The 24,758-nt window shown below is 42.4% G+C and overlaps 1 protein-coding gene across 6 annotated transcripts in view; it reads right to left on the reverse strand.

Annotated features, from left to right (window-relative positions):
* Positions 1–24,758, reverse strand: part of GLIS3 (GLIS family zinc finger 3) — a 658,803-nt gene that overhangs the window by 171,342 nt on the left and 462,703 nt on the right. For 4 of the 6 annotated variants that reach the window (XM_033925462.1, XM_033925454.1, XM_033925471.1 and 1 more), the window contains one exon: positions 11,011–11,172. The exons of the other annotated variants lie outside the window; for them this stretch is intronic. In XM_033925462.1, coding sequence (XP_033781353.1) covers positions 11,011–11,172 — 162 coding nt within the window. The remainder of the gene's footprint in view (positions 1–11,010; positions 11,173–24,758) is intronic. 6 annotated transcript variants of the gene reach the window in all.

The raw sequence follows: 24,758 nt of genomic DNA on the forward strand, positions 1-24,758 counted from the left end.
AATGCTGTCATTAGCACACATCAACTACATTAACGTGATGACTCTTGACTGCCTCCTAATATGGTACTAACCCACAAATTCTATAAAGATCGCTCAAATTTAGTCACAGATCCCAGATCCATGTGTAAGCTCATTAGTTAATGAGCCATTAACAAAACAATTATTGATATAAATGACCACTAATTATTAGGAATGGATCTGCCAATGTGCTATTCTATAACCCTGGGCACCTAAATTATCTTACATGCAACTCAAAAGGGGGCGTGGCCAGGGGAGGGGCATGAGCAGGTCAGGGACATTCCAAAAATTTAGGCGCAGTATATCAGAATACCCAAATTGCATGCCTAGATTTTGCCAGTTCGGTGGGAAGCAAAAGCTGGACACGGGAATCCATGCTATGTGCTATTCTATAAAAGTTGCTTAGCACTAAGCAACCTTTAAAAAATTGGCGCTTAGCGTGGACTTTTAACAGAGCCTAGCTTTGGACGCCATTTACTAAACCTGGCCCTACATGTTCCTGCATTAAATCGCCATTATCCAGTTAGCGCATGCTAATCAGAATTCACTAGCTGGATAATGCTCCCATGTCTATTCCCCGCCCTTGACACACCCCCTACAAAAATATTTTAAACAAAATAAATAATGTGCAGTTAGCATGCGGAAAAGAGAAACTTACCGCAAAACACGTTATTTTGTTTTGCAGTAAGCATTTTCTCACACATTAAGCATGTGTTATAGTGTGACCATATGGCTCCAGAAAAAAGGGGACAGATTGAGACATCCGGGTTTTACTTCCATTGAAAGCAATGGAAGTAAGGAGAACAGATTGAGACATCTTGGTTGCTTTCAATGGAAGTAAAACCCAGATGTCTCAATCCATCCCCTTTTTTCTGGAGCCATATGGTCACACTAGTTATGACCTGTGTTTAGTAAATGGGCCCCTAAATTAACTCTCCTAATGAAACAAAATTAAAGTTTCTCCTTTCTTCTCACTCGTCAGTACCCTGCAATTATTAGTACAAAATCTGGCAATAATGCTGTATTTACACTATGGACTCCTTAGCCCCTCCCCATCACATCGTACTCCAGAAGCCTCCGAGGCATTGCCAGGTAACAGGAGACTTCGGCCTGGATTTAAACTCAAGTCCTGCAGATAATAGCACACAGAACTTCCTCTGAGCCTTTCAACCAGCACTTTTCAAATTGTCATTATTTAGAACAAACATTTTAAGCAGCCAAGATAAGAATGAGTGAGAATTGTTCACCTGTAAGCAATTATAAGCCAAAATTTCTAATACAGTATTTAAGAATACGATGCCCCTGGGATCTAAAGAAGTGAATGGTAAAGAAGGAAAATGACTGTTTTCTTATAAAAGGCATCACCTGCTTTAGGAAGGTAAATTAGAAGACATACTATGAGTCCCATCAGAACAACTCATAAGCCAAATTCCCCTGAAACAGGCTCCTTTTTCCTAGTTGTACATGAATTTCAAGCAGTAATGTGCAGGAAAGGAGCAGGCAAGGTTGAGTAGACTCCCACGGCACAAAGTAGACAAAAGTTGAGTGGGTGGATTTGTCTTTTCTGCAGTAGCTTGCATTGTAATGACTTTATAAGCTTAAATCAGTGCGTCTGTTGACTCAGTTTGCTTACTGAGCAAGAACACTGGGAAAAGAAATTCACTCACAAATGTGTAGCATTACAGGAGCTAATGAATGCTGATGGTCATTCTGACTCATGTGCTTCACAGCTTCTTGCTTCGACCTCTTCATTTGATTTCAAACTATGCTCTTTCACTTCCCCAATCACCACCATGGCAATTATTTTGACTTAGGGCGAGATTTACTATAGTGTGGTACTGTGGACGTGCACACTAAAATTGGCATTAATTAGAATTTATGCGCACAACTTTTTTTTGAATATTTGACAAAGTGGGGTGCCTAAATTCTAACGTGCATTGGGACTTGTAAACCACCTTTTTCTAGTTTTACATCCACACTCAAAGTGGTTTACATATAGGTACTTCAAGCATTTTCCCTATCTGTCCTGGTTAGAGAGTTGCGCGGGGACAGAAATCCCACCCGTCCCCGCCAAAATCCCACCCGTCCCCCGTGAGGAATCCCACCCGTCCCCGCAAGGAATCTCTCCGTCCCCACCCGTCCATGCGAGGAATCCCCTCCGCCCCCGCGAGGAATCCCCTCCATCACCACCCATCCCTATAAAGTTCAGAAATAGTTATTTCATTTAATTATGCTACTGAATTAAAGTCTCTGGTAGAGACCCATTTACAAATAAGCAAAGAGATTTTATTAATTTGGAAATATTAATTGGGACGAATACATACTTTATAAACGGGTTTCTACCAGAGCCTCTAATGTAAATATAAAATATAAATACTCAGCTGATGAGAACCCCCAAGCTGTCAGCTGAGGACTTCCTTTGCAGTTGGCTGGGGGTCCCTTTTGCCAAGCTTTGCAGGCAGCAGTAGCATCCCTGAGTCACAGATGCTGGCACCTCAGTGGCTCATGGATGCTGCCAGTGACTGCTGTGCTTGATGGAGGGGAGTTCTGGCCGTCTCTAGAGGAGGTCCTCTGCTGGCGGTGCTTGGGGATCCCAAGAAGTCACAGCAAGGGTCAGCAAGTACTTCAACACTGTAGAAATAAAACCAGAAATGCATTTCCTTTTCTTTTGAACACAATACAATACAAAACAATACAAAGACATCTGCTATATACATTTCCCAAAGCTAACATAATTCAATAAATTCCGTTTTTTACCTTTGTTATCTGGAGACATATTTTTCCATAAAGTTGGTCCCAGTTTCTTTTTTCCGCTTTCCCATCTTCTGTAAATTCTTCTGTTGCTGTCCATTGGTTCCTCCTACCATGGTCCAGCATTTATCCCTTTCTCATCTTTCGTGCCTGCCCACCAGCCCCATGCCCAACATTTCTCCTTCTATCACCCCTCTCCAGCACCATGCCACATCTCTATCTCCATTCCCTTCACCACTATGTCCAACATTCCTTCCTCTTGCATCCATTTCAATCTGTCCCACTGTTCCCTTTCCACCACAATATTTTTCCCTCTCATCTGTACCTCACTCCCTCCCTATGACCAAAAATTCTCCTTTCTTCCATTCTCGTGTACACAACCATCTCTTTCCCTCACTTCCTCTCTCCCAAGTTCATGCCTTCTGTGTCCAAAAACACATTCCCTCCCCCACCTCAACATCTCTTTCCCTCCCTTCCTCCATCCTCTTTCCCAAGTTCATGCCTTGTGTCCAAAAACGCATTCCCTCCCCCACCTCAGCATCTCTTTCCCTCCCTTCCTCTCTCCCAAGTTCATGCCTTCTGTGTCCAAAAACGCATTCTCTCCCCCACCTCAACATCTTTTCCCCTCCCTTCTTCCATCCTCTTTCCCAGGTTCATGCCTTGTATCCAAAAACACACTCCCTCCCCCACCTCAGCATCTCTTTCCCTCCCTTCCTCCATCCTCTTTCCCAGGTTCATGCCTTGTATCCAAAAACACACTCCCTTCCCCCCTTTTGTGTTCTACCTCCCAGCCCTCATCTGCAAGCAAATTACCAGCAAAACAGAGCTTGAGCCGCGAGGCTCGTCTTCTATTTCCTGCCTGCACTGCCCCAGCACATATAGCTGACCAGAAGTCTTCCCCGATGTCAGCGATGACGTCGGAGGGAGGGCTTTGCTTAAGCCCTCCCTCCGACGTCAGCGCTCACATTGGGGAAGACTTCCGGTCGGCTGTGTGCTGCGGCAGGGCAGGTCGGAAAAAGAAGACGAGCCTCACGGCTCGAGTTGCATCGAACCCCGCAAGATCCCCGCAACCCTAGGAGGCGTCCCCACGGGATCCCCGCGACCCTAGGGGGTGTCCCCACGGGATACCCTTGACCCGAAGTGGGAACCTGCGGGATGCCCGCAGGTTCTGTGGGATTCCCGTCATCCCCAATCCTGTGTAGCTCTCTAGTCCTGGTGGGCTCACAGTCTATCTAAGGTACCTGGGCCAGTGTCATAACAAGCAGTGTAGGATTTGAACCCATAACCTCAGGGTGCTGAGGTTGTAGCTCTAACCACTGTGCCACACTCTTCTCAAAAGGGGGCATGGTCATGGCTGTGGGTGTTTCTATACATTACATGTACTGTTATCAGTGGCATAATAAGGGAAGATAGGGGGACAGTCCGCCCAGGGGGCCACCTTGGTGGGGACGCCAGCACCCGTCCTCCTCTCCGCCCCCTCCACTATCGCACATGCCTGCTTCTTCTCCTGTACCTCTTTAATGTTCCCGGCACGAGCGGCAACTCCAACCTGCTGCTCGTGCCAGCATCGGCTCTTTCTCCAACGTCACTTCCTGGACCTGCGCCTTGGAAGTGATGTCAGAGGAAAAGCCGACGCCGGCGTGAGCAGCAGGTTGAGGTTGCCGCTCAAGCAGAGAACATTAAATAGGTATGGGTGGAAGGGAAGGGGCACATGCACGTGACAAGAGGGGGCGCCATCGCCCTGGGTGCCTCTCACCCTCGCTATACCACTGACTAGTTATAGAATATGTCTAAATCCATGCAGAATTTAGGTGTTGGCACTTACGGATCTGGCTGCTACTTATTGTTTATAAACTGCACCTAACTTTAGTTACGATTTATAGAATAGTGATAACCGTGTTTCTTTTCCTTGCCAAATTTTTCCAGCACCATATATAGAATCTGGCCCTAAGGGGGCAATTCTACCATATGGCACCTCCATTTAGGCATCCCAGTAATATAGGGTGAGAGCCTATATTGTAAGGACACTTGGATGCCCAAGCATCCTTATAGAACACTTGAGTAAATCTGGTGTATCTATATATACACTGGCTTTTACAAAGCTGTGGTAGAGGTTTCTACTGTGGCCAGCGAGGTAAATGCTCCAATGCTCATGGAATTCATATGAGCATCAGAGCATTTACCTCACCGACCTGCAGTCAAAACCCGCACTGCGGCTTTGTAAAAGGAGCCCATAGGTATCCACAAGTTATGCCTGCTAAAAAGCTTGCATGAATGGGGGCACTTAAATGTAACAGGCATATGGGTAACTTACAACACTCAGAAGCTGCTTGTCTAAATATCATAAGAACATAAGAATAGCCATACTGGGTCAGACCAATGGTCCATCATGTCCAGTAGCTCATTCTCTCAGTGGCCAATCCAGGTCACTAGCACCTGGCCAAAATCCAAAGAGTAGCAACATTCCATGCTACTGATCCAGGGCAAGCAGTGGCTTCCCCCATGTCTGTGTCAATAAACAGACTATGGACTTTTCTTCCAGGAATTTGTCCAAACCTTTTTTATAACATGCTACGCTTTTACCACAACCTCTGACAATGCGTTCCAGAGCTTAACTATTCTCTGAGTGAAAAAATATTTCCTCCTATTGGTTTTAAAAGTATTCCCTTGCAATTTCATCGAGTGTTCCCTACAGCCAGTTTTACAAAGCCGTGCCAGCGGCTTCTGCGTGGCAACAGCCCCAAAGCCCTTTTAATCTCTATGGGCTAGCGTGGCTTTGTAAAACAGGCCCCCCCTAGTCTTTGTAAATTTTGACAGAGTGAAAAATTGATCCACTTGTATCAGCCCTATCTATGGCCCACCCATGCAAACTCCCCTCTTACAAATTCGTGCTGTGGAGTAAATTCTATATATGTTGCAGAAAAAATCAATGCCATAAAAAATCGACACTTAATGCTATTCTATACACCGCCTCCAGAGTTAGTTTATAGAATCACACGAATTGCACTCGTCTGCATGACTAACATTTAGGTGTAGGTAATTATGCCAGTGAAAACCAGGCCTCAATGCCTGCACCTAATTTGTGCGCAGATTGGGTGTATTCTATAAAGTGCGCCCACAACCTGCCCACCACCTGCCCATTCGCCTCCTCTGGCCACGCCACTTTTGAGATCTGTACACTAGGGGCACCTTTTACAAAGGCGCGCTAGCGGTTTTAACACATGCTAAAATACCGTGTGTCCTAGCCACTACCACCTCCTTTTAAACAGGCGGTAATTTTTCGGCTATGTGCATACGCTAAAAAAAAACGCTAGTGCACCTTAGTAAAAGGAGCCCTAGAATTTGCTCGCATCACTTTATAGAATATGCTTAGAAAGTCATGTGCACATATTCTAATTAGTTCCAATTGCTTGTTAATTGGCAATTATTAGCCCGGATTGGTTTGTTAACCAAGTTGCGTGCGCAAATCTGCAATGTACACAGATTCCTGCACTTAACTTTGGTTTCAGTATACAGAATCTGAGGAGGGGGGGGGGAGTGCCATTTGAACATATATGTATTTGTAGAATACTAATTAAGCATCCTACTAGTATTTTCAAGGTAAGTCAGTATTCTGTAAATTTATGCATGCAGATGTAAGCGACTTGTTTTAGAATTGCCCTTTAAAGTCGTTAACCTGCGTTACATAGTAATTAGGCCCACTGCAAAAGATGGGACTTGTGGTAAATAATGACTATTAATGTGGGCTTCTGCATGGTAACCCCGCAGCATCCTTTACTAAGGGCTCCTTTTACGAAGCCGCGTTAGCGATTTAACACGCGTAATAGCGCACGCTAATTTGCCGGCTGCGCTAGCCTCTTGAGCAGGCAGTAGTTTTTCGGCTAGCGCAGGGGTTAGCGCGTGCTAAAAAGGTGCGTGCAATAATGCCGCTAACGTGGCTTCGTAAACGGAGCCCTAAATTTAGCCTTTAGTCTTTTCTTCTAGATGCTCTTCCCATATCTAACATGAATTTTCTTGCCAGAAAAGTGTGAAGAACTACTGATTCATAAGAAACACACTAGGGATATCTCAGAACACTACTCCGATAATGTAATATCAGGGTAGCAGCACTCCTCACCGACTTCACCTTTACGTGTGTTCACTTTGTGACTTTTTTGTTTTAAATCAATCTCTAATTTCTGTCATAGCTCATTTTGGTCTAATTTAATTTAGTATAAAACTTTTTATAAGATTTTTCTTTACATTCCACTTTCGTATATCTTCATATAATGTTCCTTATAAACCTTTGAATCCTTAAAGGTCAAAAAATGCACTTAGCTTTTATGTAGCATTATTCAACTGAATATTGTACTACCTCCCATCGACGCGTTTCACCTCTTCATCAGGATGGGGCTAGTACTATCACTGGTAGGTTACTCCTTTCCAATCATCTCGCGGCCATTCTAGCAATAAGTGAACACAGGTAAAGGTGAAGTCGGTGAGGAGTGCTGCTACCCTGATGTCGGAGTAGCGTTCTGAGATATTCCTAGTGTGCTTCCCATATCTAATCATAAAGATGTTGCTCAAGCAGCCAAGACTTCCATAGCTTGTTCAAAAGACTCAGAATTATAAATGTCTATGTTTCTGCAAAGAACTTCTAGGCAGAACTATTCTTGTAGTCTACCAAAAAGACCAACTGCTAATTTAATTCTGTAAACGCTGCCTACATTTGCATCTTGTGCTTTTCTCCTCCAACAAGATTATGAACATCCCGATTTGCCCATTTTCTTCTTGATGTAATTTCTTTCATTCCTACATCCGTCCTCTGTACTCTTTATAAGGTAAATATGTTCTAGTAATCCCACACAAAAACAGACGGAAAATGTATGTCTCTGAGAAAATACTTCTTGTGGGCCAATCTTAAATAGAGACGCAATTAATCTCAAAGTACACTTTATCAATGACCAATGACGATTGTGCAAAAATGCAAAGATATAAAATAATTTTAAGAGAGCTCAGTACTGGGTAACTGCTCTAATGACCAAAGGCAGTGTAGCCCAAGACGGTATCTCAAACATGGTACTTATCAAATCAATACCTACACAAGTCTGCTCCATAAATCATAATATTTATTCTGATTTTAATCTTATCCAGATATCAAAAACGTCAATGGATATATGTAGATTTATGTAAAGTGCTATTGTTTAAGATGGGTTCAATTGATAAATAAATTGCAAACAATCTACGTACCGACCCCACTTTCAAAGCAATCACATTAGTGCAGACACAAAAGTCTCAAAAGTGCAAATGTAGAAATAAATAGAAAGACAAAGGCAAAAACTGCAGTGGTGATGTACAAGATACCAAGTCTTTAATGAACAATCATAAAAAGGTAAATATAATCATAAAACAGTTTGTATCCAAAAGTACAGATGAATCCGAAACCAACAGCCGAACAAACTGTTTACCGCTGATTTCAGTTGGTATCCATCAGGTTTCCTGTATATGATACCATTTAGGACCCATGAGGAAGGAGTGTTTCTTCAAAACACCAACCGTGTCGGGTCCGGGTTTATCAATCCTTTTGGATACAAACTGTTTTATGACTATATTTACCTTTTTATGATTGTTCATTAAAGACTTGGTATCTTGTACATCACCACTGCAGTTTTTGTCTTTGTCTTTAGACTCAATATTTCACTGCAGTTTTGTTGGATCTTTTGTTTGTTTGTTACCTTTTGGAAATAAATAGAAAACCAAAACCTATCTAAACAAAGTGTGAATCGAGAAAACTGCCCAACAGAGCTCCATTTCGGTCCTTCTTCAGAGGTAGAAATGGTTTCACAACTTCTTTGCAGTCAAGGATAGAAACATAGAAACACGATGGCAGATAAAGGCCGTATGGCCCATCCAGTCTGCCCATCCACACATCCGCTATCTCCTCCTTTCCCTAAGAGATTCCACATGCCTGTCCCATGCTATCTTGAATTCAGATACAATCTTCATTTCCACCACCTCCACTGGGAGATTATTCTACGGAACTACCACCCTTTCTGTAAAGAAGTATTTTCTTACATTACTCCTGAGCCGATCACCTCTTAACTTCATTCTCTGCCCTCTTCTTCTGGAGTTATCTTTCATTTGAAAAAGACTCACCTCCTGTACATCAACATCACGGAGATATCATATCCTCTCTCTCCCATCATTCATCCAGAGTATACTGTACATGTTAAGGTCTCTAAAATCTGTCCCCATACGATTTATGACAAAGACCACTAACCAATTTTGTAGCAGCCCTCTGGACTGACTACATCCTATTTAGATATTTTTGAAGGTGAGGTCTCCAAAATTGTGCACAATATTCCAAATGAGGCCTCACCAGAGGCTTATACAACGGCATTATCACCTCCCTTTCCCTACTCGCCATTCCTCGCCTTATGCACCCAAGCATCCTCCTGGCTTGACCGTTGTCTTTTCTACCTGTTTTGCCACCCTGAGATCATAAGACACAATCACCCCCAAGTCCCGCTTTTCTTCCACACACAGAAGTACTTCGCCTTCAATACCATACTGTTCTCCTCGATTTTTGCAGCCCATATACATGGCCCTGCATTTTTTAGCATTAATTCTTAGTTGCCAATTAACAGACCATTCTTCAAGTTTCACCAGATCCCACCTCCTGTTATCCACACCCTCCGGAGTGTCTACCCTATTACACTGCTTGGTGTCATCCGCAAAATGACAAACTTTGCCAGACAGTCCTTCCACAATATCACTAACAAAGATGTTAAATAGAGCCGGCCCAAGGACAGATCCCTGCGGCACTCTACTAACAACATCTTTATCCTCCGAGCAAACTCCATTCATTACTACCCTTTGTCTCTTTCCATTTAACCAGCTTTTAATCCAGTTTGGGGTCCATACCGCATGCATTCAGTTTATCAGTCGCCTATGCAGTACCATGTCAAAAGCTCTGCTAAAGTCCAAGCACACTACATCTAGCGCCCCTCCCATATCCAACTGTTTGGTCACTCAGTCAAAGAAATCAATCAGATTTGTCTGACAAGACCTGCCCCGGGTCCTGCAGTCCATTTGATTCTAGAAATCTCACTATCCTCCGCTTATGAAGTGTTTCCATGAGTTTACTCACTACCGAGCTCAGACTAACCTACCTGTAATTTCCAACCTCCTCTTTCCTTCCGCTCTTGTGCAGAAGGACCAAATCCGCTCTTCTCCAGTTTTCCGGGACCACACCGAACTGTAAAGAAGCATTAAAAAGATGATACAACGGAGCCACCAGAACCTCTTTGAGTTCTTTGAGTAGCCTTGGATATATCCTGTCAGGCCCCATCGCTTTATCTACTTTTAATTTAGCTAGTTCCTCACAAACACAGTCTTTTGAGAATCTTTCCTGGTCTACTACACATTTATGAGTTGGTGTTTTTTTGCAGTCCTACCCCCGGTCTTTAATCCATGAACACAGAACAGAAATAATTGTTAAGCAGTTTAGCATTATCCTTATCAGTTTCTGCATATTTGTGCCCCTACCAACCCCCCCCCCCCCCCCCCCGAGCCTCCCTATGGCATTTTAGTCCCCCAATTTTACCTTATTGGCTATCTTTTCTTCCATTTGCATCACTGCTTTTCTGACAGCTTTTCCCGCTTCCCGTAGTTCTTCCACATATTTTTGTCTGTTTTCCTCTTTCTAAGATGTCTTGTAATTTATGAAAGCTAACCTTTTTTCTCTCAACCTTTCAATGACTTCTCACCTTTTCAGCTGGCGTCTGTTGAATAAACATTCAATAATCCCACCGAAATGGTGGCTAAACAACTTTCCTGCAGTTGGCGGTGGCGTCTATTCAATAAAATGCAGAGTGGTGAAGTATATTTTGAGATTTCATGTGCCTCTATTTAAGATCAGCCCACGAGAAGTATTTTCTCAGAGACATACATTTTCGGCCTGTTTTTGTATGGTATTTTTGGATTTACTGGCAGTTCATTGGTTTTTACATTTACGAAATATGTTCTGGTGACATGAAGTAGAGAACTATGACATGACATGTCTACAATACTTGCAATCCCACAATGACTCTGGTCTATTGAACATGACAGTGACAGCTAATTCAGATATCAAACCGAGTCCAGGATAGTAAATTTTGTCCTCAAATGTCACAAATAGGGCTGGCTTCAAGACATAAATTAACCAGTAACTATAGTTTGTGTATGCAAATATCAGTTATATTTATTACTGTGGTTTCTTACAGTGTCTAGGTGTGTTCTCTGATGTTTTGCTCGATCACTAGAGTTGCTGAAGGCTTTCTGACAGCCGGGATGCTGACAGAGGTAAGGCTTTTCCCCTGTGTGGCTTCTTAAGTGAATCTTGAGGTTTTCAAGCCTGGAGAAAGCTTTCTTGCAGCTCTCAAACTGTGGAGAGAAGATATATATATTTTGAGAGCAAATAAAAAGCTTAATACAAGTTTCATGTATTTAAAAAAAAAATCTAAAAATCATCTGCATTCTTGTACTGAAACTGAAACTATTTCTAAAAAATATGTTTTTTTACAGAATCCATTATGATGAGATTATTTGAATACTACAGAAGACAAAAATGAAAAAGAAAAAAAACAACAAGTATTCTTGATCCAGATAAATAACCCAGATATCTTACAAAGTAAAAGTCTTTTGCATGCTGTCTTAATTGCCAGTAAAAGGAGGTCCAGGTTACCTAGCTAACTGGGAATACCTAAACATAAATCTAGCAAAAGAAAAGGGAGGCAGAGGTATCCATGTAACTGGAAATTCAACAAACAAAAGAAGGTTGGATTAACACTTTGTATCAAGATGACCTTTATTAGTAAAATTCTTGATTGAAGTAGTCAATAATACAATTTCAACACAGGTAAAGCCAACTTCTACTTATTTGCTTATCCAAAAATTAATGGGTGTAGATATAAGACCTTCTTAGATAGGACCCTAGCATTTCAAGCTGGTAGGCAACAATCTTGGTTAGGTAAATATATTCATCAAACTATGTTATCCTATTGCAGTTTTCGGAAATTGATCACTTTGTTCGATAAGTTTATTACTTAGTGAGTTTTATTATTGAAATTCTATTTTACAAATATTTGTATATTTTTACTGTATTATTGTATTTCGCTGATTGTCCAGCTCTTTTTAGTGTAAACCGCCTAGAACTTTTGGTTATGGCGGTATAAAAGAATAAAGTTATTATTATTATATACAGTATCTATCCAGGAACTTACAGAGGTTTCTGTATTTTAAAGGCTATTAAAATCCTGACTAAAACAACATTAGAAAATGGACCAAACCAGTTCAATGATGCATGCCAACTTTATGAACATTTTATTTTGAGGTTAAAAGGGCCCTTCTAGTATGAGTCTGACAAGTGCAAGACCAAGAAAAAAGCTTGAGTCTTTGCCTTATTTATATTTACTATCATTTAAATGGAGAATAATAAGAATACAGCACCTTCTAAGGATCCAAAACCCATGAACCTATGTAAATAAAACACCTGTTGCAATACTGGTGATGTCATTGGAAACTGTCCATATTTCTTTATTCCCATCTGCTGGCTGGGTGATGCAACCTACTGGGTGTATGTAGGGGTGTAAGCCTCTCTCACATCTAAACAGTGCTTTACAGTGCGCACCTGTGCTCTAAAATCCAAATGCAATGGCAAGGCTAACAAGGAAACAGACTTCTACTTAAAGGTTGTGGCATGAATTGTGTACAGACCTTACCTTCCTTCCTTGCTAATGCTCGCACCACAGAAAGAAACCTGTGAAACAGCCCTAATTGACGAGATGGCATTGCATGCGATATAAAAAGACAAAAGAGTGTGTCAATCTTGACGGGATCGAGGGTCCAGTTGTCCTCCAGTCTCTTGGGAGACTAAATTCCAAGAAACCCTCCAGAAATAGTGCCAAAAACATTCCCGTGTTTACTGAGGTGATAAATGAGTGGCCTAATCAATTACTTGTCATCATACTATCGAGCTATTCGGAACATCGCTGATCACAGAATCACATAAAAGACAGATATTTTCAGCAAGGCAAAGTCTCTCTTCTACCTTTTCACTATCTTGTCCAATCTCATCACTGTCAACATTGATCAGCGTTGGAATATGGAGGGCTGACAGCTGTCCCTGCTGACATCTCAAGAAAGCTGCAGACCCTGATACCAGTTGGGTCCTGTACACACTCATGGAGAAACAAGTGACATTTTTTTTTTGTCTTTGCCTAGGGAAGGGCACGTCAGATCCATTCTTTATTTGATCAACGTCTAGCATTGTTAAAAGAACTGATACATCTTCCCTACTCCAAAGGCCTGTTGTTTTAAGACCTTTTTAGACAGGACTTTGGAGTATCAAGTCCGATGATTGTTCAATCTAATTCTTACTTCACATTTAGGAAATCATTAAAGACCTATTTATTTGAGAAATAAGAATATTAATTTTGATATATTTAAATGAGGTCTTTTGTTTCTATTCTTATTGTCATAGTATGTTTTAATTTTTTTAATAATTTTTAACATGTTTTTAATAATTGTATTACTTTTATTATATAAATTTAGATTGTACGTAGATAGTGTGTTCTATGAAACTATCATGTGCTGAAATGTCTCAGTATTCTCCTGTTGTGAACCACCCAGAACTACTGGTTGGGCGGTATACAAGAAAATAAATTATTATTATTATTTTGTGACATTCTAGTTTTATTCATATAATAAAATTTTTATTTTGTCACCTTTGTTTAGTAGAAACCTAGATAAAGGAGCTTGCAAAAGATTCCTCCTCAGTATCTGTCCTCTCTTATCTCTCCTTATACTTCCCGGGAACTCTGCTCACCGGGTAAGTGTTTCTTATCTGTACCCTTCTCCTCTACTGCCAGCTGCAAAGTCTGTATCTACTATCTTTCTGCACCATATCCCTAGAACAGACTGCCTGAGTCAATACATCAAGCTCCGTCTCTGGCAATATTCAAATCTAGGCTAAAGGCCCACTTTTTTGAGGCTGCTTTTAACTCCTAACTCCCGCTCAGTTGCAAAGTACCCATGTCTGTTTTATCATTCCCCTGCAAAATTCCCTAACCCCTTTTTGTCCTATTTGTCTGTTTTGATTAGATTGTAAACTGTATTGAGCAAGGATTGTCTCTTACATGTTTAACGTACAGCCTCAACACCCCAAGGTTGTGGGTTCAACCCATGTTGTTCCTTGTAAAGCTGGGCAAGTCACTTAATTCCAGCCCCCCCCCCATTGCCCAAGATACATTAGATAGATTGTGAGCCCACCAGGACAGACAGGGAAAAATGCTGAAGTACCTGAATAAATTCATGTAAACCATTCAGAGCTCCCTTAGAAGACAGTATAAATAAATGAATAAATAAATACATATAAAATACTCCCCCGATATTCGTGGGGGTTCCGTTCCAGGAACCCCCGCAAATCTTGAAAAACCGCGAATACGTTTTTTTGTGGGGGAGACTGGAGAGGGCAGCGGGAGAGGCAGGAGAGAGCAGCCGGAGCGCTGGCGAGTGAAGGAAATCACTCGCTGTATGCTCCGACTACCTCTTCCTGCACTAAAGTTGGGCCTTACCAATCAGGAGCTGCTTTGCCATAGACCTTAGAAGTCTAATCAGTACTGTCCTTGGTTCCAACTACTGGAGTTGCCATTGAAGCTCACTCCAGCCTATCCAAACCTTGGTTTGCGAGTAACGCGGTTTGTGAGTGTTTTGCAAGACGAGCAAAACACTCAACAAAGTTTTGTCTCACAAACCGAGCACTGCCCCGATAAACAAGTACTTACAGCTGCAGGAAGCACCATTTCAGGGGATTCCTCTTCCGTCCGCCGGCCAGCCTTCAACGTCGGGTGCCTTCCACATGTTGGAGAGCCTCTATCAGAGCCTATGCAGTCAAGTGCCATCCCACCTGCACGTTGCATATGATCATGAACAACATCATTCATTGACGTTGTGTGTGGCATACGCAAAGTGAAGGTGGGATTGCACACAGTTGCGTAGGCTCAGATAGAAGGCTGGCCGGTGGATCGAAGAGGCATCCCTCCGAAGCGGCACTGCAGGGTTCTCCGGACATTAGAAGCATCCCCCCGAAGTGGCACTGCGGGGTTCTCTGGACATTAGAAAGTTTCCTTATATTCATAGTTTCACTTGCAATGCAAAAAACAAGTAATTACATTATACTGCCGTTAGTCACTTCAAAAAGTTGGTTTTAAACTGACTGATTGAAGACTGAAATTGAATAACAGAAGCAGAGAGCACTAATTTTATATGAGCTTACAGAGTGTAGAAGCATCCATATCCCCTCACCCCACCTCACCGCCTCTCTCACTCGCATCTCTTCCTCCCTTCCCACCCTCCTTTCTGGTCTGGGTCCAGCATCCATCTCTGTCCCCTCCCCTTCACCCTATAGTCCCACCATCCATGTCCTCTCCTTTCCCCGCTCCCTCAATTGTGGTTCTCCATCTGTCCCCTTTCCCCCTCCGTCTGCCCTCTCTCACTCCTTGATTCTCCCTCCTCCCCCACCCCATGGCATCTCCTGCTCTTTTGCTCCTGATCTAACCTGACAACTCCCTCCTTCCCCCATGCAGGTCTAGCTGCCAATAAACCCTCCTTCCCTTGTGGATCTAGTATTTCTTACAAATGTAACGTGACCATTTATTTTTTTTTCATCAAAACGGGATATCTATTAATTGTCAGTCCTGCCCCAAATCCCGCCCTAGCCCTGCCCAAATCCCATCCCCTATTTCTTCCATTCATTATTCATGTACATATAATATCTTATTAATTCATAATGGTAAACATAAAATTAAAAAAAAAACCACAAAGCACACTATACGCAGAGAAAATGTTAATTATCATTTATATTTGGGGGGTTTTCAAAGATGTCAAGGCAGATGACTTTAAAATATGCAATGTCACCTTAGTAACTATAGAAAAATAGACAAATATAGTGCAAAATATAGACAGCAGATATAAATTCTCAAAACTGACACATTTTGATCACTAAATTAAAAATAAAATCATTTTTCCTACCTTTGCTGTCTGGTGATTTCATGAGGCTCTGGTTGCATTTCCTTCTGACTGTGTATCCTTTCTTTCATTTCTTTCTTTCTGCACTCAGGCCCAACAATTGTCCCTTTCTATTCCCTCCCTCCTTCCTTTCTATGTTCTTAGTGCCCCCAATGCCTCCTTCCTATGTCCTTAGTGCCCCTTCCTATGTCCTTAGTGCTCCCAGTGCCTTCTTCCCATGTCCTCAGTGCCCCCAGTGCCTCCTTCCTATGTCCCCCCACTGCCTTCCAGCCTTTGGCCCACCCCTTCCCCCGAAGCCAGCCTACCTTCCTACCTCCCTCCCTCCCTGCCACGCCAAAGCCAGCATCCCTCCTTCCTTCCTGCGCCTGATTCATCCCCCCCCCCGGTCGGGTCCGCCACCACTGCTTGCCAACTTCTCTCCTTACCTCCCTCCAGTGCTGATTCAACCCCTTCCCCCCGGTCCGCAGCTGCTGCTGCTGTTTGCCGCCCAGAAGCTTTCTTCCCGATGTCAATTCTGACATCGGAAAGGAAGTTCCGGGTCAGCCAATTGCTACTTGGCTGGCCCAGAACTTCCTCTCTGACGTCAGAATTGACGTTGGGAAGAAGGCTTCTGGGCAGAAAGCAGTGGTAGCGGACTGGGGGGGAGGGGTTGAATCTGGCTGGAGAGAGGTAAGAGAGGCTGGCGAGCAGCAGTGGCTGCGGACCTTGGGAGGGGTTGAATCGGATGCTGGAAGAAGGGAAGGAGGGAGGCTGGCTTGGCACAGCACTGAGGGAGGGGAAGCAATCACCTGTCCTGTTGGCCCCGTGCACAGCTTCGGGACACTGTCCCTGAAAACGGGAAATTTTGGAGTCCCGAAGCTGTGTGCGGGTCAATGGGACAGGGGATCTAAAAATGGGACCGTCCCATTCAAAACGGGCCCTTCCAAAGCAGCAGTGATGGCCAGCCAGCAGAGGAAATACTGTATATAGGCTGCTTGTGACCAGCCTCTCCAAGGCCTTTCCTCTTCTGCATCAGAAGTGACACGACAGAGGAAAGGCCCTGGCAGTGCTGACTGCAATCATTTAACATTGCATTCATTTACGGTCAGTTAGGGGGGGTGCAACTGTACCCCACTGGCTACTCTCATTAGTATTTCTCTTTTTAAATTATATTCTGGCTTGGATTCTGTGGGTTTAGGAGAAGAATGTTGATCACTCGCTCTGACGATCCCCAGTGGCCCTCACTGGTTCACATTCACACAAGCAAACTTGAGCTTTGAGCATAGGCCAAAACCAGGTGATGAATTTTGCCTGCAGTTTTGATTTCAGCCAAAAGCTTTCAATTTTGGTGGAAGTTTTGGTTTTAGCCAAAACTGAAAAAGAAGCAGGATGCACCTGACCATAAGACACACCCTAAATTTAGAGTAGGAAAACAAGAAAAAAAAAACATTCTGAACCAAACTGTATACTTATAACGGGCTCTGCACCCAGCCCCCTTCCCTCCCAGGCTATGCAGCCAGCCCCTCTCCCTACCAGGGTCTGCATCCTGCCCTGCCCCGCACCCTGTATCCCCTCTGTGGTGTAGTGGTAGGTCAGGACAGGGTACAGGGCAGGTCTAAGTGGTAGGCAGTCCCAGTCCGCTTCCTGGCCTCCCAGAACTCGCCACCATTGTCATCTCCCAGTCCTGGCCTGTGTCGAATCTGGTTCTTCCTCAGCTGCGGCAAGGTGAGGCTTCTGCCTCCAGGCCTCAGTGGTAGAGTCTGGCTCAGGTTTCCCCCGCACCTCCTAGTTGGCGCTTTCCCACCCTTTGTCCGCAGCAGCAACTGCCCAGGCTGTCATGTTCGCTAGCACCTGGGCAGTCTGCGTCTCCTGCTGCTGTTCACGCTGCCCAGATTCTTCCAGCTGCCTTTGCATGGCCTCCGGTAACACTGTTGATCCTGACCAGTTGCATGGCCTCCGGCGGCACTATTGGTCCTCCTCATCCTGGTCGCCACGACGGGCTGCTCATGACTGCTCAAGGTATAAAATTTGGGTACAGTAGGTATTTTTTGCAAGCGCGAGATGCTTGGGGGTGGGGTGGTTTGGGTTATATTCACTCCATTAGACACACCTTCATTTCCACCCACTTTTGGGGGGAAAAAAGTGCGTCTTATGCAACGAAAAATACGGTATATCTATCTATCTCACTCTGTAAGGGAGGTGAGAGAGTAGAGCTATGATAAAGACATTTAAATATCTTCATGGTATAAATGCACAGGAGTTGGTCTCTTGCAATTGAAACAAAGCTCTGGCATGAAGTGTCATAGGATGAAAATGAAAGGGGGTAGACTCAGGAGTAATCTAAGGAAATATATATATTTTTATGGATAGGGTGCTGATGTGTAGAGGTAGTGGAGATAAGAACAGTATCTAAATGGGATAAGTCCAGTACGTTTGATCTTTGACTTAAAAAAATCAGATCATATTGAATTTTATTACAGAGAGCTCCATTGGCCTCAATTTGAGGCCCGTGTGATGTTTAAAACTAGGAACACTCTGTTATAAAACCTTACACGGTCAAGCGCCTCAGTACTTGTTAGAATTATTTACTTTATTCACATCGAACCATCCACTACGTAATTCTGCTTTATTTGTGTCCCCCCCCCACTTCGAGGTTGCGTTTATAAGAAGTTCCACCAACGCCTATTAGCTTTTTAGTCAGCTAGCTGGGATAAGGAGTTACGCTCTCTATTTAGAAGGCCTTGTACTTATATACATTACAGAAAGTTAATGAAATCATTCTTGTTTGTGAAATTTTTAGACAATTGAATTGACTGATGTTTACTCTGTAGTTCACTGGGAATGTCTAGTCTTTTCTATTTTCGTGAACTGCATCAATCCGCAAGGTTTTGCGGTCTAGAAATGTAATGTAATAGAGGATGGGATTATAGAGTCAATAGTTGATGTAGATGGGCAGACCAGATAGGTCAGGTGCTCCTTATTTGTTGTTTCTTTCTATGTTTCTATGATTAACTCAGTTCTATTGGTATTATCATTCTTGCCTTAACTATCAGATCTCTACAATGAAGGGACTCATTTCTGATCTCATCAGGCAACTGCAATTCACTAGAGTTTGCTGATACTTATTAAATCCTCACATATCTAAACGTGTGTCTGGAAGCTGCAAATATTTAGAATTTTATCAGAAACGCCCTGGCTCTTAATGGGTGGCAAACTTCAGCAGAAGTCAAGATTCTTTGTTAGGTAGAATAAAATAAATAAAACAAATGTATTTTTGTGCAAAAAGCTAGAGTGATATGAATGTTTGAAATCTTGCACACATTGGCAGGGAAATCCCTTGTGGTTTGATCATAATTACGCTCAGTTGGTAAAAACTCTAATGAAAACACAAAAATAGTATCCTGAAAACTTTGCCTTAAGAATAGCATGCCTTTTTTTTTTTTTTTTCTATTACTAGAACCTATAATTATGCTTTAATCATCAACTAACCATTGGCTTGATTAAAGACTTTTGATCCTTGCTGACATTAATATGACCTCTTAAATATTAATTTACTTTTCTATTAGATGCCTTTCAGGCAGTCTAATGAAAATTAAAGGCTCAATAAGCAGCATTTAAACAGGATTCAATCCAATACGAGTAACCAGCTCTAATTCTTCTCCTTCAAGTAAGAAATGCAATCTGTGTTGCAAGTTATAATGACACCAATGTACATTATAACTTGGTTTGTCTGGAATCTTTAACATGAGCAATATTGACACTGTGACTTATTTATTCCAACGCGGAAAGAGCTAAGATGGCAGGCAACTAGAGAAGGCATTTTCTTGTGCGCTGGCCCTGTAGAATGGCATAAACCTCCGGCTTAAATAAGGCACTTTTAAAAAATTCCTGAAACATCACTTATTTTATAAAATGAAATATGGGTATTGAAAAGGCACTTACCCCCCCTCTTATACGAATGCATAGCGTGGGTTTTAGCTCTAGCAGTGGCGGTAACAGCTCCGACGCTCATAGAATTCCTATGAGCAACGGAGCAGTTATATTTATTTTTATTTTATTTCTTCCATTTGTGCATCACACATACCTATACAAGCTCTAGGCGACATTACAGAGGAAGGGGTTAGAAGAGGGTAGGGAGGACTGTGGCGGGCATGAAGGAGTGGAGAGGAGAGAAGTATGTAGAATATTTCATAGATAGGAGCACCATCTATGTAAATGATATGTAAATGAATTAAAGTAATATGCAAAAAGGAATAGAAGGGAAGAACCGTTAAACAATAGAATTCAGGGAAATTCAATAAATAAAAAGAATAGGGGTAAAAACAATAGAATAAAATTCAAAATAATTCATAAACTGGGGGGAAAAAATGAAATAAGTCTGACAGAAGTCCAATTTCCTGAAGCAGCTCTGTTGCCTCAGTATATTTTAAATAATCTCAACGGCAAAAGTCCAGATGGGATAGATATCAGCTCGGGCTTTCCAGCTGCTGCAGCCCCGACTCATTGCTTCCAGGCAGAAGATGTAAAGAGATAGAACAATCCAGTGTCGGGCCGCACTGCTGTCAGCGGGCAGCTCCCGAAGAATACAGCACTCTGCCTCCATTGGCGGACAACCGGGAGGAGGAGTCCACGGCACGGCTCCACTCCACGGATCCGGAGACACCACCAGCCCTTCCCCATTGAGAGAGCTGCCGGCGCTAAAACCCATGCTATGAGTTCGTAACAGAGGGGATTATTTTGTAAAAGGAGACATGGACGTTATACTCCGGGTATGATGTGTATTGCTGTTTTAATTTTATGTGCATGTTTGTTTAATTTATTATGTATGTTATTTTATAATCTGCCTTGTTAAAGGCAAACAATAAACTATAAAAAGTAAACAGGAAATACTGTGTACTTGTTGAAATGTTTGTTTCATTTCATTCCAGTTTTTGTACATATGACTTTAGAGATCAGAAATGAAATAAAGTCGGCCAAAATGAGTTAAAAGTATTATCAATGCACACTGGACCTCAAGCTCATATTTGGAAAGAGAAGTAACCAAATATAAAATCTACATCCCAATCCCATTAACTATTGATTATATCACATTCTGCTCCACTTAACAGAGATTCTCAACTGGATCAAGTTAATTCGCTATTTTAACATTGCTAAAGATTAAAAGATTGATTTTTTTTTTTTTTTTTGCCAGATTATCAACAGATGTTTTGGGGCATTTTAAATCATCATTTTACAACGGTGATCATGGCAACTCATTGCTCATAGAGAACAGCACTGCAGATTTTTTTGTATTTAATCTTTTGAGGCTACTTTAAAACAAAACCAGAGTTTTGGGGTATATGCTCAAAACATTAGGTTTCCAAACTACTCATATATTTGTACCTGCAATTTTTGCAAATTGAGTTATACAGGAAATAAAACCCAGTGGGACTAAATGAGATACGTCCCAGGATACTGAAGGGACTAGAGAAATTCTGTCAGGTCCTTTATATGTTCAGCAGATTCTTGGAGATGGAAAAGATTTTATAGGACAGAAGTGATTTCTCTTCAGAAAAGTGATAAAAGGGGGGATGAGACTTGATATGCTGCTTTTTCTGTGTGGCTACAATTAAAATGGTTTACCTATTTGATTTATTTATATACCACCTATCAAGGTCATCTAAGTGGTTTACAATCAGGTACTCCAGCATTTTCCCTATTTGTCCTGGCAGGCTCACAATCTATCAAATGTACCTGAGACAATGGAAGATTGAGTGACTTGCCCAGGGTCACAAGGAGCAACATGGGATTTAAACCCACAACCTCAGGGTGCGGAGGCTGTAGCTCTAACCACTAAGCCACTCTTTCCTCCTTTTAGGCAGGTGCTTATGTTTTGACCTGAGGCAATGAAGTGTTGTGTGACTTGCCCAGAGTCACAAAAAGCTATAGTGGGAATTAAACCCACAACTTCAGGGTGCTGAGGCAGCTGCTCTAATTTCCTCTCAAATAGTTGGGAGACTACAGGCTAGTAAGCCTCACCTAGGTGGATGGAAAAATGATGGAGACACCATTGAAATAAAGAATAGTAAACTTTCTACAATCCATTGGATTACAAGTCCGAAGGCAAAATAGTTGTACTACATGTAGATCTTGCCAAACAAATCTGATTGATTACTTTGAGTGACCAGAGAACTGACATTATTCTTGGGTACTACCACTGGGAATCAGCCTTCAATTTATGAGCAATTTAAGGGGGAGGTATGGGTAGGGTTATCAGATTTCCTCTTAAAAAAACCAGAAGACACGAGGTCCCGCCCTGTTCTGCCCCCGGCCTGGCCCATTCCGCCCCTGGCCTTGCCCCCACACGAACCTCGTGTCTCCTTCCCCAAGCTCTGGCCCGGGTCTAGAGGGCCTCTGGACACGCGTGGATGTCGACACAATGACATCACGCTCATGCACATGTATGTGATGTAATCACAGCGACATCTGCGCATGCGCAGAAGCCCTCCAGATGTGGCTCTGAGCTCAGGGCCTTCCAAAACCTGGACAAATTGCTGGGCCATGACACCAATAACGCCTCATAACATTCATTCCTACCAGATCGCCTGGCCTTGGTCACATGTGCAGAACACAGATATACACTATGGGGCTCATAATCGAAAGAGAAAAACGTCCAAAAACTGGCCTAAGTCGGCACTTGGATGAACATTTCTCAAAAACGTCCAAGCGCCGAAAATAAAAACGGGTTTTGGATGCATTTCTAAACGACCTAGGCCTTCATAGTGCCGCTCAATGTCCAAAGCTAAACGGGGCGGTTTGGGAGGCGTGTTGAGGGCGGGAGTTGGGCAGGTCGTGGGCTGGCTTAGACTTAGTCGTACAGCATGTAAAACTGAAAGTTTTACAACAGAGCTTAGACAAAACTTGGACGTTGTGACTTAGACCATGTAAAACATGGTCTAAGTCACTAAAACCCACCTAAACTTACCAGATAAGCACTTAAAGCACATAACACAGACCCCCACAAACTACCCCAGTGATCACCAACCCCCCCACCCCCATAAAAATTTTATTCACAACTTTAAATTGACAGCCTGTGGAACTGGATTTCAGTACCTCTACAGCTCTTTGTGATTATGGGCAAGCTGTTTAACCCTCCATTGCAAAATTGACTATAGATGTTAGTCTAGTGGCTCTACTATTGTATGTTTGTGTGAATTTGAAATAGCTTGGGTATTCAGTATGGGAGCAGATTACTAATCTGTTAGAAATTTGGTCCGATTTGAACATAAGAATAGCCTTAGACCAATGGTCCATCAAGCCCAGTAGTGTGTTCTCACGGTGGCCAATCCAGGTCCCTAGTACCTGGCCAAAGTCCAAGGAACAGCAACATTCCATGCTACCAATCCAGGGTAAGCAATGGCTTCCCCATGTCTGTCTCAATAACAGACTATGAAATTTTCCTCCAGGAAACTGTCCAAACCTTTCTTAAAACCAGCTACGCTATCCGCTCTTACCACAACCTCTGGCAATGCATTCCAGAACTTAACTATTCTCCGAGTGAAAAAAAATTTCCTCCTATTTTTTTTAAAGTATTTCCCTGTAACTTTATTGAATGTCCCCTGGTCTTTGTAGTTTTTGACAGAGTGAAAAATTGATCCACTTGTACCCGTTATACACCACTTTGGACTTTGTAGACTTCAATCATATCTCCCCTTAGCCATCTGTTTTCTAAGCTGAAGACCTTCTTAGTCTTTCCTCATATGAGAGGAGTTCTATCCCCTTTATCATGTTGGTCGCTCTTCTTTGAACCTTTTCTAGCGGTGCTATATTTTTCTTGAGATAAAGAACTGAACGCAATACTCTAAGTGAGGTCACACCATGGAGCGATAAAGGGGCATTATAACATTCTTAGTCTTGTTAACCATCCTGTTTGCTTTTTTGGCCGCCACCACACTTTGGACAGAAGGTTTCATCATATTATCTATGATGACATCCGGATCCTTTTGGATGCAAATCTCAAAGGTGGAACCTAACATCCAGTAACTGTGATTTGGGTTATTCTTCCCAATGTGCATCACTTTGAATTTGTCAACATTAAATTTCATCTGCCACTTGGATGCCCAGTCTTCCAATTTCCTAAGGTCTGCCTGCAATTTTTCACTATTCACATGCATTTTAACAACTTGAACAGTAGTGTCATCTGCAAATTTAATCACCTCACTCGTTCCAATTTCCAGATCATTTATAAATAAGTTACAAATAGCATTGGTCCTAGTACAGATCCCTATGGCACTCCACTGTTTACTCTCCTCCATTGAGAAAAATGACCATTTAACCCTACCCTTTGTTTTCTCTCCAATAACCAATTCTTAATCCACAACTGAACTTTGTCACCTATCCCATGACTCTTTAATTTTCTCAGGCGCCTCTCATGAGGAGCTTTATCAAAAGCTTTCTGAAAATCTAGATATACTACATCAACCGACTCACCTTTATCCACACCTTCAAAAAAGTCAAACAAATTGGTGAGGCAAGATCTCACACGGCTGAACCCATGCTGACTCTGTCTCATTATATCATGTTTGTCTACGTGTTCCACAATTTTATTTTTTATAATTGTTTCCACCATTTTGCCCAGCACGGAAGTCAGGCTTACCGGTCTGTAATTTCCAGGATCTCCCCAGGAACCCTTTTAAAAAATCAGTGTAACATTGGCCACCCTCCAATCTTCAGGTACTACAGAAGATTTTAGCAACAGGTTACAGATCACTGACAGCAGATCAGCAGTTTCACGTTTGAGTTCTTTTAGTACCCTGGGATGTATATCATCCGGTCCAGGCAATTTATCCCTTTTTAACTTGTCGATTTGGCTTAGTACATCTTCCTGATTTACCAATATTTCTTTCAGTTCCTCCGCATCATCACCCTTGAAAACCATTTCTGGTTCAGGTAGATCTCTTACATTTTCTTCTGTAAAGACCAAA

Source organism: Geotrypetes seraphini, chromosome 1 (assembly GCF_902459505.1).
Source record: "Geotrypetes seraphini chromosome 1, aGeoSer1.1, whole genome shotgun sequence".
Lineage (NCBI taxonomy): Eukaryota > Metazoa > Chordata > Amphibia > Gymnophiona > Dermophiidae > Geotrypetes > Geotrypetes seraphini.